The sequence below is a fragment of the Camelus dromedarius genome, chromosome 13, assembly GCF_036321535.1.
Source record: "Camelus dromedarius isolate mCamDro1 chromosome 13, mCamDro1.pat, whole genome shotgun sequence".
Classification (NCBI taxonomy): Eukaryota; Metazoa; Chordata; class Mammalia; order Artiodactyla; family Camelidae; genus Camelus; species Camelus dromedarius.
In genome coordinates this window covers 49996728-50010210 of record NC_087448.1, presented here as the reverse complement: position 1 = coordinate 50010210, position 13483 = coordinate 49996728, and the positions used below count along the sequence as shown (strand labels likewise).

Here is a 13483-nt window from a genome sequence, read left to right as displayed (position 1 = left end):
ACAGTCTAACTTGATGTTTTTCTCAAATCTCTGTATTTATACAAATCACTTGGCAAACTTGCCATCATGCAGATTCTGATTCAGTAGGTCTGGGGCCTGTGATTCTGTATTTCCAACAAGCTTCCAGGTGATGATGGATGCTGCTGGCCCACAAACACCACTTGGAGTAGCAGGGTTCTAGGTCGTCTGTTATTTAATCAACAAGTACTTTCAGTTGTTATATACTTTATTTTCATACAGTGAGATTCAGTTCAACTCATGATCTTGCTTTATTCAGATAGACCTATTAGTCTCCCCAATTACAAAGATAAACTTGACATCTTTAACTGTTAATAGAAAAGTGTTAGGAGTGTGCATACTACACCAAAGATAAATTAAGGTTCTTGTAAAAAATCCAGAGAGCCAAAGTTTATTGCCTTATATGCATAACACCTTTAGAATATCAAGGAATAAGGAAGGGAGGATATAGCTCAGTGGTAGAGGGCATGCTTAGCATGCACAAGGTCCTGGGTTCAATCCCCAGTATCTCCACTTAAAAAAAAAATTAATAAACCTAATTACTTCCCCCTTCCCCAAAACAGGATATCAAAAAATAAAAAGCTTTAAAAAATAAAGCTGGGGTGGGTGTGCATATAGCTCAGCAGAACATATGCCTAGCATGCATGAGGTCCTGGGTTCAATCTCCAGTATCTCCATTAAAAAAATTAATTTAAAAAGAATAAATCATAGGGATATTTTTAATTGAGTCAAGGGACGGATCACTAAACTACTACAGTCTACTAAAAATTAAAATAAATTATTTTTAAAAGCATATGACTTTCATGTTGTTGGGGGCAGTAGTGATTAGGAAGACCTTGTGTTTGGGGCTGAGGTTTCTGAGATGCTGCTAATGTGCTAATGATGGTTCAGTGCATTTATAATTTTGATTTGTTCCCTTTTCTGTTTCTATGCCATACTTCAATACAAAGTTTTTCAATAATAATTTAAAAAAGAATTTTATGTATGTAACAGTTTTGAAACAAGTTAGCTGACAATAAGTAATATGGGATAGAAGTCATGCCTGGGACAGCTCACTAGGCCCGCCCCAACTGAGCAAGAGTGGAGCCACTGAGGGGAGAGAAATAGCTTAATGGTAGAGTGTAGGTCCTGGGTTCAATCCCCGGTGCCTCCATTAAAAAGAAAAGAAAAGAAAGGACCCATTAAAAAATATAGTGGCGCTAATGAGTAAAGGCAATGAGAGTCATTTTGGATATAGAAAAAGAAAAGTGAAAAGTTCACAGACTCAGAAGATGTCTTGCCTGCAAGAGAAAAATGTTCAAAGTCACCCAGAAATGGAAATGGTGGCAATACCACTGATATGCTTCAGCCTCCTCCGAAGAAAAGATCCCGCTACTGGAAAAGTTCACAAATGGAGTTGAAGTTAGATTCCTGAAGAACTAACACCCTGGCTTGATGACTGAGACTTAATTATCAGGCAAAAACAGCTCTTCTATCTTCCTGCTAAGTCCTGTAGAGGACTATGCAAATTCCAAGGGATCTTGAGGAAACATGAATAATGTGTATGCTGTTAAAGAAGTTGGGTCAGGAGTGAAAGAATATTGGAACGTAACATTGGGTACTTAGGGACTCTACACATTTGAAAGATCCAGTTTGCTGAAGTCCTCAAAGATTGCCGTGAGGCACCCTTCTCTCAGGTGTTTACAGCAACATCACATCTACGGAGAACTGGCACCACGTGGTCTATGCACCGTTAGACGCGAACTTTCTTATTTTATGACTGAACTATCTTCATGATTTCCTGGCAAGGAATTCTGCAACTTTATTTACTGCTAGCAATTCTGAAGTGGATCCTCCAAAGAGGATTATAATTTACAGTAAATTAAATGCACAGATCTTGAGACAGTCAATTGAGTTTGACAGTTGCATACACCAGTGTAACTACCAGCCCAACCAAGAAGAGAATGTTTCCATCACCCCTGAAAGCTTCCTCGTGTTCCTTTCCAGTCAATCTAGCAACCTGCCACTGCTCTCCCACCAACAGTGGTGGCCTCTATTATGATTTTTATTCACCCTAGCTTATTTTCACTGTCCTGGAACTTTATATAAATGGTCATACAGTATGTACTCCTGTATATCTGGCTTCTTTTGTTCAATTTTTTTTTCATGGAGGTACTGGAGATTGTACCCAGGATCTTATGCATACTAAGCCTGTTCTCTACCACTGAGCTATTACTTACCCCTGTATTAACATTTTTGATACTCATTTACATTACTGCATATATCAAAGGTTGTTTCTTTTTTATTTCTGAGTAGTAGTATACTGTATGAATACATGGATAAAGCTACTATGAACATTCTTGTGCAAGTCTTTTTCTAGACATGTTTTAATTTCCCTTGGGCAAATGCCTGGGAATGAAATTATCGGGCATTTAACATTAAAAGAAACTACCAGCTTTTTAAAGTAAGTATACCAGTTTATATTCGTGTTATTAATATATGAGGGTTCCAGTGGCTCCCTATCATCACCAACATTTAGTATTGTTGATCTTTTTAAGGTTAGTAATTCCAGTGGGTGTGACACAGGAAAAATGTAGAGCGAGAGGATGGCTGTGTCTCAGGTCTCAGTCAAATCTCTGGGATGTGCCCCACCCCAAGTGTGGGTCCTTCACTTTGTGCAGGAAAGAGTGCAAGAGCAAGCCACAGTTGAGTAAAGGTAGATTTATTCAGAGAGATACATACTCCATAGAGTGCAGGCTGTTTCAGAAGGCAAGAGAAAGGCCACAAAGTGTGGGGTTTAGGTGCTCAGTTTAAAGTAAAAGTAGATAAACTCCATAGACAGACTGCAGTCCATCTCATTCAGAAGGGAGCACAGCATGAGTCACGATGTTGTTAGTTTTTATGGGCTCTGTAACTTTGTATGTTAACAAGTGGGAGGATTATTCCAACTACTTTGGGGACATGGGTGGGATTCCTGGGAATTCAGCCATCACCAACCTTTTGACCATTTATGGTCAGCCTTAAATGGTCCTGGCACCTGTAAGAGTACCATTTAGCATCGTATTGGATTTTAGTGAGGGTATAATGAAGCTCAAGGTCTACCGGCAGTTCAGTCTTCCACCATCTTGGTATTAATGGCTGTGTCATTCTTTTAATGGTTGTGGCCTGCCCCCTTCCCTCCTGTCTCAGGTGTGCAGTGTCTTCCCACTATGGCTCTAATTTGCATTCATTTGATGATGAATGGCATTAAGCAGCTTTTCATATATTCATTAGCTGTTGGGTATATGTATGACGAATATTTTTTCCCAACCTATGGCTTGCCTTTTTATCTTGTTTTCATTGCTTTCGATAGGCAAAACCTTGTGATCTTGTTGAAGTTCATTTTATCAATTTTTTTTAAGATGATTACTGTTTTTTGTGCCCTAAGAAATCTTTGCCTATCTCAAAGTCACAGAGATAGTCTTCTATGTTTTCTTTTAGAAGCTCTATAGTTTTCCCTTTTCTACTTAAGTTTTTGGTTTAATATTAAAATCCATTTTGATTTAATTTTCATTTATGGTGTAAGGTAGGGGTCAAGGTTAATCTTTTTTCATGTTGTTTGAACACCATTTGTTGAGAAGACTTTCCTTTCTCTACTGAAGTGCATGGATAACAATGCTGTGTTTCTAAAATTTAAAATTCAGTTCTTCGGTGGCACTAGCCGCACTTCAAGTACTCAAGAACTACAGGTGATTTCTGGCTACTGGATCAGCCAGCACAGACAAAAATAGATTTGCAACATTACATAAAGTTCTATGACAGCACTGCTCCAAGCCGTAGAGCACAGTATCTACTAAATATTTTGAATTCTGTGAAAGGTAATCTAAACCAAATAACAAAGTATGGGCAGATGTAAGGAAGATAAAAATCAATCACTGAACTTCTACGAAGTGCCTAGAGTAGTCAAATTCAAAGAGACACAAAGTCGGATGGTGGTTAGCAGAGATTTGGGGGAGAGGGAAGGAGAGTTATTATGAGTGGGTACAAAGATTCAGTTTTGCAGGATGAAAAGAGCTCTGGAGAATAGGTGGTAGTGATGGTGGCAAAACAATGTGAATATACTTAACGCCAAAGCAATGAACAATTTAAAAAATCTTAAAATGGTAACATATTATGTATACTTCATCAACATAAAATATTTTTAATTGCTTTTTCCCTAGCTGGTGTTTAGTGCAGGTAAGAAAGAAATCAGTGTTAACTAATGACAGTTCTCTCTGGTATATCTGAAGGATATCTAACAAAGGTACAGAAGAGATATTGGAGCTCTGAGCCCCACTTAGTTTAATGTCTCTATCCTGGAGTATTTCCACTAGACCCTCTTCAGCTAATAGGAAAAGAGAGAAAAACTATTTGAGAGTTATTCTCCTGCTATGTGTTATCCATCTACTTATGTTAATACTAAAGATTTCTTTCATTAGGTTATGGTAACATATGACAAACTAGCAGCCGGAGCACTCTGGTTTTTAAATAAAAGTTCTCTAACGTAAATAAAAATCTCTAAGCACTTGATTTTGACTATTAACAACGTCGATCGGTACATATGTAAAACATTTTGTAAAGCATAGACTACACTGTGTTATTTCAAGGCATGTTAGGGTATGCATGAATACCAAGCTTTGAGGATCTTGTGCTTTTTGTACAATACAAGGCATGTTTGTTTAAATATTTTAATTTAAAACTCTCCCTAAAACTCCTTAATAAAGACAATTTCAGAATCTTCAACTGATTTTTGGGAAGCTAGTGAAAGGAGCAGTATGAGTAACACTCATATTAAGAGGTAATGAAAATAATCTTTGTTCCGCAGGAGACGAAGTATTGGTTTGATGAGATCCAACCTGTCTATTAATATGCCTGATTTGCATATTTAAGTTCATCCACAAATGTTGTGTAGGACCTCACCTTTGTGTAAGACACCCTATACATTGTTTAGTATTGAAAATAGTGTAATACCCTTCAGAACCTTTCAAAAGAAGCAACATTAAACACTAAAGTTTTCCTTGCAGAAACTGTTTCTGGTTTCAAATAAGGGGGTGCCTCATTTTTCATAAATTATAAAAAGAAAAGTCGGCAATAATTCAATCTATATTTTAGGCACGGTGTAAGCCCTTAAATATTGTTCCAACTAACAAATATTTATTGAAGCGTCCTACGTTCTATGCAATTTATCTCATTCTATCCTCACACAATCCTATGAAATACTCTTATCCCCACTTTACAAAGTAGGAACAGTTCTCAGAGAGAAGTTACACAATTAATGAATACTAAAACGGGGCTTCTACTCTGGACTTCAAACCCGAAGCACTAAAGCATCAAATCGAGAATAAACGCTTTCTAATTCTGTTAGCCAAAGCAGTCCACCCCCAGAAACCTCGCGATATTACTCAAACTACTACTCCCAGCATGCAAAGCGGCCTGGGTGCCGCAGCCTATGCCGCAGAGTCTGGAGCGCTCCGGCATGCCTCGAGGTGCGAAAGGCACCCTGGGAGCGGTAGTCCTCTTGGACGCCTACTGGCATTGCCAGCGCGGCGGTGGCGCATCTCTCGGTTCCAGCCAGTAGGTCCTGTGAGGGCGAGCTGAGGCGGAGAAAGGGCGCGGAACGGAAAAGGGTGAGTCAGGCTCTGTCTACGCGATAAAGGGAGGCGGCACCGCGGCGTAAGGCCGAGTTAAGTAAGCGCGGCCCGCGTGCAGTCTCTCCGGAGACACCGCGGTCTTAGCGTCAGCGAGAAGAGGGTGAGGAGGCGCCAGAGCCCGGTCCCTGCACCCGTTCTCGCCTTCAGCTCCCCGCCGCCATCTCCATCATGCAGTCCCGGGAGGAAGCCCCGCGCTCTCGCCGCCTCGCCAGTCCCCGCGGGGGGAGGCGGCCCAAGAGGATTTCCAAGCCCTCGGTTTCAGCTTTTTTCACCGGCCCGGAGGAGCTGAAGGACACGGCTCATTCTGCAGCCCTGCTGGCACAGCTCAAGTCCTTCTACGACGCGCGGCTGCTCTGCGATGTGACCATCGAGGTGGTCACGCCTGGCAGCGGGCCTGGCACGGGCCGCCTTTTTTCCTGCAACCGTAACGTGCTGGCTGCCGCGTGTCCCTACTTCAAGAGCATGTTCACCGGCGGCATGTACGAGAGTCAGCAGACGAACGTGACCATGCACGACGTGGATGCCGAATCCTTTGAGGTGTTGGTCGATTACTGCTACACGGGTCGCGTGTCTCTAAGTGAGGCCAACGTGCAACGCCTTTACGCGGCCTCCGACATGCTGCAGCTGGAGTATGTGCGGGAAGCCTGTGCCTCCTTCCTAGCCCGCCGCCTCGACCTGGCTAACTGCACGGCCATCCTCAAATTCGCCGACGCCTTCGACCATCACAAGCTGCGATCGCAGGCCCAGTCCTTCATAGCCCACAACTTCAAGCAGCTCAGCCGGATGGGTTCGATTCGAGAGGAGTCTCTGGCAGATCTAACCTTGGCCCAGCTGCTGGCTGTCCTGCGCCTGGATAGTCTAGACATCGAGAGTGAGCGGACAGTGTGTCACGTGGCGGTGCAGTGGTTGGAGGCGGCTCCCAAGGAGCGGGGTCCCAGTGCCGCAGAAGTCTTCAAGTGTGTCCGCTGGACACACTTCACTGATGAGGATCAGGATTACCTGGAAGGGCTGTTAACCAAGCCCCTTGTGAAGAAGTACTGTCTGGACCTTATTGAAGGGGCCCTGCAGCTGCGATATGGTGACATGTTGTACAAGTCTCTGGTGCCAAAGCCCGAAAGCAGCAGCGGCAGCTCTGTTGTGTCCATAGCAGAAAATCCACCCCAGAGGCTGGGTATGTGTGCCAAGGAGATGGTGATCTTCTTTGGACATCCCAGAGATCCCTTTTTATGCTATGACCCGTACTCAGGGGACATTTACACAATGCCATCACCTTTGACCAGCTTGGCTCACACTAAGACTATCACCTCCTCAGCTGTCTGTGTCTCTCCAGAGCATGACATCTATCTAGCCGCCCAGCCCAGGAAAGACCTCTGGGTGTATAAGCCAGCCCAGAACAGCTGGCAGCAACTTGCGGATCGCTTGCTCTGCCGTGAGGGCATGGATGTGGCGTACCTCAATGGCTACATTTACATTTTGGGTGGGCGAGACCCTATTACTGGAGTTAAGTTAAAGGAAGTTGAATGCTACAGTGTTCAGAGGAACCAGTGGGCTCTGGTGGCACCTGTCCCCCATTCTTTCTATTCCTTTGAGCTAATAGTGGTTCAGAACTATCTTTATGCTGTGAACAGTAAGCGCATGCTCTGCTATGATCCTAGCCATAATATGTGGCTGAATTGTGCTTCTCTTAAACGCAGTGACTTTCAGGAAGCCTGTGTCTTCAATGATGAGATCTATTGCATCTGTGACATCCCAGTCATGAAGGTCTATAACCCAGCCAGGGGCGAGTGGAGGCGGATTAGTAATATTCCCCTGGACTCTGAGACCCACAACTACCAGATTGTCAATCATGGCCAGAAGTTGCTCCTCATCACTTCTACTACCCCACAATGGAAAAAAAACCGGGTGACTGTGTATGAATATGATACTAGAGAAGACCAGTGGATTAATATAGGTACCATGTTAGGACTTTTGCAGTTTGACTCTGGCTTTATTTGCCTCTGTGCTCGTGTTTATCCTTCCTGCCTTGAACCTGGTCAGAGTTTCATCACTGAGGAAGATGATGCACGGAGTGAGTCTAGTACTGAATGGGACTTAGATGGATTCAGTGAGTTGGACTCTGAGTCAGGAAGTTCAAGTTCTTTTTCTGATGATGAAGTCTGGGTGCAGGTAGCACCTCAGCGAAATGCACAGGATCAGCAGGGTTCTTTGTAAATATTTTGAAATACTAAGATGTTTCTACTGCTATTCAATGTATCTTAAAAAAAGATATCCTTTTCCTTTTCCTGAAAAGAAAAGGTGATTAGGACCGCAGATTTGGTTTAGAAAGGGTGATGTTTGAATTGCTAATGTAATGTTACAAAATTTAAACAGTCCTTGAAATCAACCTATATAATAATTTACTTTGCTGAAAGTTGAGATTAAAATATGCAAAAAAAGAACCATATAATTGATCAGAATGCTTTTTTTTTTCCCCTTGTTCAAATATTTGTTGCATCAGTGGATTATTTTGATTAGTTACACTGTTCATATTCTGATTGTCTAATTTAGACTTCTGTTAACTTTTTAATTCTATTTACTGTTGTGAGGAAGTTAGCTTTTGGACTTTTATAATAGAAAATTGGACTAGAAATTGTTTGTAGGATTTTGAGGATTTATATTTTTCTTCAGAATAATGAAAGTAGTAGATTTCCCAAATTTTGAACAAGTCAGTTTTTAGTATTCTGTTAATATAGTTTGTTAAAATTTGGTTTGGCTTTCTTCTGCAAAGAAAAAAAATTGGACATATATATTAAGGTTATTAAAGAGTGATTTCATTTTGATAATGTGCAGAATGGTCTTAAATGTTCACCAAAAGTAAAAAAAAAAAGTCCAGATTCCAATGTTTTAAAAGAAATTTCATTTTTAATTTTGGAATATAGCATGTATATTTACTAAATGCGACCATTTTTCTCTCCTAAAAAACATCCATTCTAGTAGTATCAGCAATTATTTAGATACCCTTCTAAACCAAAAACAGTAGGTAACTTGCCATATTTTTCATCTGTACCTGATACATGCTTCATTGAATCAAAGGAACAATCCTGTTTTTCACTGGACATATGATTGGGTAATGTAAATTTTTATCCATTGGTCTTGCCTGGTCTTAAAAAGTTTATATGTTTTCCTGAAACATTTTGGCAGTATAGTTTTGGTGTTTGTGTTAGAGGATTCTTCAGCAGGAAGTGATTTTTGTGAGGTGATACTGGTTTTGAAAATACGTATAAACTAAAAACAGTTTTTTATTGAGGTCAGTAGTAGTTATGGTGTCTACCAACTCTAAAGAACAAGTGCCAGCGGAGAACTTTAAAATTTTAAGCTGTGTATAGAACTGTTTTATGTAGTGTTGAAATTTACTGTCAGTTTTTTAAGTCACTATAAATGATTATCAGCTTGAAGGTATTTTTGTATTAAAAGTTGACAGTTAAAGAACATAAGTGGATGATGGCATTTGGGGCCAAGAGTGAAAATAATGTTTCCTCTAAAATATTTCCCTAAGCAATGGTACACATGGTTATTTTATTAGGTTTTTTGTGACCTGTAATTCTCTGTAAACCATGCTCCAGGTTTTGGTTTTTTTGTTTGTTCATTTTATATCACCATAATAAGGAAAGTTCCTGAAATAGAGACTAAACTGCACAAAATTTGCCATTGTTAAGTACAAGAAAATATAGGTGCTTACTTTTTGAAGATTTATTAATGCATATGGTTCTCATAACACACATACATGATAAGTGGTGTATATATACAGATGCTTATGGTCTATAAATTTTTCTATACCCACTTAGAATTATCTTCTTAAATCTTTGTTCAGTAACATGCTAATTCCTCTTCTGTGTTTATTTTCCAGTGACCAAATGCTAACATTTCTTTCACCCTGGCAGAGTACTGAGGAGTGTGTTCTGGGATGGAGAACAGAATTTTGAATTAAAAAAAAAGAAAGAAAAGGATTTTAGAAAACCAAACATGTAAATAATGTTTTCTCAGCTTTTTTTTTTTTTTAATTTTTTGTTTTGTTTTGTTTTGTGGGGTTTTTGGGGGGGTAATTAGGTTTTGTTTATTTATTTACTAATGGAGGTGCTGGGGATTGAACCCAGGACCTCATGCATGCTAAGCAGTCACTCTGGACACTGAGCTAGACCCTCCCCCATCTCAGCCATTTTCGTTGATTTAACATTATTTAGTGAAATAAGATTCTTAGCCTAGCAGCACATGTCCCTTCAAAATAGCAAACATGCTTTAGTTTTGTTTATTCCATTTGACATCAGGGCTGTCAACCAGCACTGCTCTTAACATGGAAAACCATTTCTTAATAGTGTTATTTTGGGGCCAGCTTTTCTTCACCAATAACTTCTCGTTGATAGCTTTTTGTTTTGTAAGGTTGAAATAGGACAATGCTGATTATCCACAGAATTAATGTTGCAACCGATTGAAAAAGGACAGATTCTCTAATTTGTGATTCTCAGTCTTTGAGTTAGGTATAAGCTAATTGGTAAAATGACTGGTTTACAAAGAGGTTTTCTTAGAAAGGATTTTGGTTTCATGATATATTTGTGAATTAAGGACTAGATTTAAGCTTTGTAGATAAGTGATTTGTACATGGTTAGTGACAAATAAAGCTGGCACTAGAACCCCAGGCCTTCTGACCTCTTAATTTAGTGTTTCTGCTAAATGTATAAAACCTTTGCTTACATAGTGAGTGGCTCAACTAGTAGTGTTGAAATCCCTTCTTGACAGGAAAGCACCTTTGTCTCAGTTTTACAGTTGGCACAGGTTTTAGCGAACACACAGTAGAGTGTCATTTGCAGGGCTGCTGTTTGTGTAAGACTTAGAGTGATCTTACTGATTTTTTGGATCTGTCTGCCTGCATGCTGAAAAGCCCAGAGAACCCAAATTATTTCAAATACTTTAAAAATTCAAATGATAAGTGACATTGGTGTTTTCAAAAGGACAAAATGTAAGACTCATTTAGCAAATTTAAATTATAATTTCCTTCTATCTCCCTTAGTTAAGCAGTGTTTTTTTGATTTTTTTTTTCTGTTTTGAACCTGGATCTTAATTGAGAATCTGATAAAAAAGCTTTTGATGCATTCCCCAGAAAAATATATGTGTTTATGTTTTCATAATTTCAAAGGTGTTATGACACTTCTGAAGTTCATCCACACACCCAGGTTGAGAACACTTGGGACAGTTCCAAGAACACTTCTACAAAAAGGAATTAGCATTTTGCACAAGACGTATTGCTCAAATGTTTGTAAGGTGGGGAGGGGACATTATTAAAATGGAGCTGAAGAAATACTACACATTCACCATCTGAAAGGGATGTGAATGTTAATGCGTGCCTCAGAATGGAGACAAAGTTGACACTTAGGCTAAAGTTCAAATTTCCTCATGGTGATTAACGTGAGAACAGCTAAGTAGTAAATGTAAGTGATTTAAAGAAATAGGTCAAATGAGCTAGTGTATATTTGAAACTTGGAAATGTTATACTTATATGTGAGATGATTATTGTCTAGGAAGGCTGCATATATGTTAGGATTTAAAGCAAAATAGATTCCAGGTGTTTTAAACTGTGGATGTCACAGCTGTTTATTTAGATACCTAAGATGCAAGAGTTCTTTATCTCATTATGAACAGGTGCTTGGAAAAGGGCTTCTACCCATAAGAAATCTATTTAAAATATAATTTAAAAATATAACAAATTTGCTACTCACTGCTCATGAAACTAGAAACCAGCACTTTGCCTGATGTCGTTTTCACCCATTTGTGCCGAGATGAGCAAAAAACATAAAACATGATGAATGACTTGTAAACTAAAACTGTTTAATTGAATTTGTTTTAATGTTCATAAATTGGAAATATAAAAAGTTTGCAGTTCTACGTCAGTCCCCTAAACTTGAAAAGAAAGTTTTCTTGTCTTTGAAGTCCTAAAATCTGTTGCTTGCTTCTTAGCTATTTTACTTTGCCTCTGTCCTCTCATCTGATCTCTCCCTTACCTGCTTAAAATTTTCAGTATCTTTTCACCATTGCAACTAATTTAAAAGAATATTGTTTATAGCAAACACGGTCAAGCCGAAAAATATAGGAAGCAAATGCGGTTAACTAGTAATCCTAAGAGAATTAATTGATAAAGTAATTTTTAGGACCATAGAGATTGTTAAATATATACAAACCAATTTTTTTAACCAAAAAAAAAGGTAGTGTTCACAGATGCTGCCAGGTCTTCAACTACCAGATAGACAGTAGATTTTGTGCCCTCTCCATAATTCTGGGCCATTTTGTTACCCAGATCTGTTTCATCAGCTCCTATTCCTCACTTATTTAACCCTGTGGACCCAACATGGTCCAAGACACAGGGTGTAGGTAACAGATATTGTTGCATATGAGACATATTTTCTTATGCTGTGGGCACTCATCTCTCTACCACAGAATCAATCTTTTACATTCTCCTCCAAAGCAGTTTTAGCTGCTTGGAATCATCATATCTTAATCAGGAATATTTTGGGGGGACAGACTATCCCATAATTTAGAAAACAGCAATAGCTGTCATTTCAAGGCACAGCCTTATCCAGTCTCAATACCCTTATGGCTTTCTTTGTACAGAGAAGATACCAAGGGGCAGTGTTTTCTCACACTTTATACATTAGTTAGGATCTAGGTGTGGTTATATATACAGAGATCCTATAGTTGTTATAATAAAATAGAAGTTTCTCATGTAAAAACCCAGTCTCTTGTGTTGGCCCTGATCTAGGAAGTCGCCTGAGACCCAGGCTTTTCTGTTTTCCTGTTGTGCTACCCTTAGGGTATTGTCCTGGTTCACCCTCTTGTGCATGTTCCAGCCATGAGGAGGGGAGGAAAGGAAAGGGGAGGTCATGACCCCTGTAAGGGGAGTTGTGCACATCACTTCCAGTCACATGCCATCGGCCAGATCTTGCGTATGGCCACACCTGACTGTGTGCTTAGGGGAGGTAGTCTTTATTCTGGGTCAATGTATGTCTTTATTAAAGTTAATGGGTTCTTTCTTGTAGAATGCTGAGGAAGGATGTTGTGGTATAAATAGCAATCTCTAATATACCATCCATCAGGCCAAAGTTTATCATCTGTCAGCCAGAATGATTACCAGGACTCCCCAGACCCACATCCTACCAACTTGGAAACCCTAATGGAAAAAGGCGATATTTTCTAATATCTCTCACAGATAATTCCTGGGGGTCCTAGGACTCTGAGTAGCCAAGTTAGATCACTTGTAATAGATGAGGCTGGGGGCATGGAAATGTTGAGGAAGACAAGTAAGTAAATTACCTGGATGAAGGATTATAGTTGCCATTGTGGCAGCCTCTACAAAGACATTGCAGTTCCAAAAGTGGGAGTTTTCAGGTGACAATGTGTATTTTATTTTGACCTGATCCTAGGATGTGAAGGGAAACTTGGGATGAGAAGAAGCTGGCAAAGTTGTTATGAATCAGATCTTGAAGGCTTTGTATGCCACGCCAAGGAGTTGACTTTTTTTTTTTTTTTTTGCATACAATGAACTTCACTGAGAATTTTTAAGTAGGGACTTGACATGATTGAGTCTGTTTTGTTGAGACTCCTCTCCTGGATGTATTGACAGTGCAGGACGGAAGGGGTAAGACCAGTTAGAGTGAGATTGATGCAGCCCTCAGTTGGGGGCAATTGGCTTGATGAGGACGGGGCAGATATAAGAGAGGTTAAAGAGACTGACCTGGACCTAGCGTATGTTTAGAGATGGGGCAGCTGAGAAAGGAAGTATGAAAGGAGTA

General features: G+C 39.8%; 1 protein-coding gene and 1 pseudogene across 1 annotated transcript; both read left to right on the top strand.

The window, feature by feature from the left end:
• Window positions 1-658: 658 nt before the first annotated feature.
• Window positions 659-2281, top strand: LOC116157281 (mortality factor 4-like protein 1; annotated as a pseudogene).
• Window positions 2282-5524: 3243 nt separating this feature from the next.
• Window positions 5525-11521, top strand: KBTBD7 (kelch repeat and BTB domain containing 7). Its single transcript, XM_010991183.3, has one exon. It carries the CDS (start codon window positions 5835-5837, stop codon window positions 7875-7877), a length of 2043 nt encoding a protein of 680 aa, XP_010989485.2. The 5' UTR covers window positions 5525-5834; the 3' UTR covers window positions 7878-11521.
• The last annotated feature ends 1962 nt before the right edge of the window (window positions 11522-13483 follow it).

What these genes read in the sequence shown, in the direction of transcription:
- KBTBD7 (XM_010991183.3), top strand. Translation starts at nt 5,835, where the DNA reads ATGCAGTCCCGGGAGGAAGCCCCGCGCTCTCGCCGCCTCGCCAGTCCC.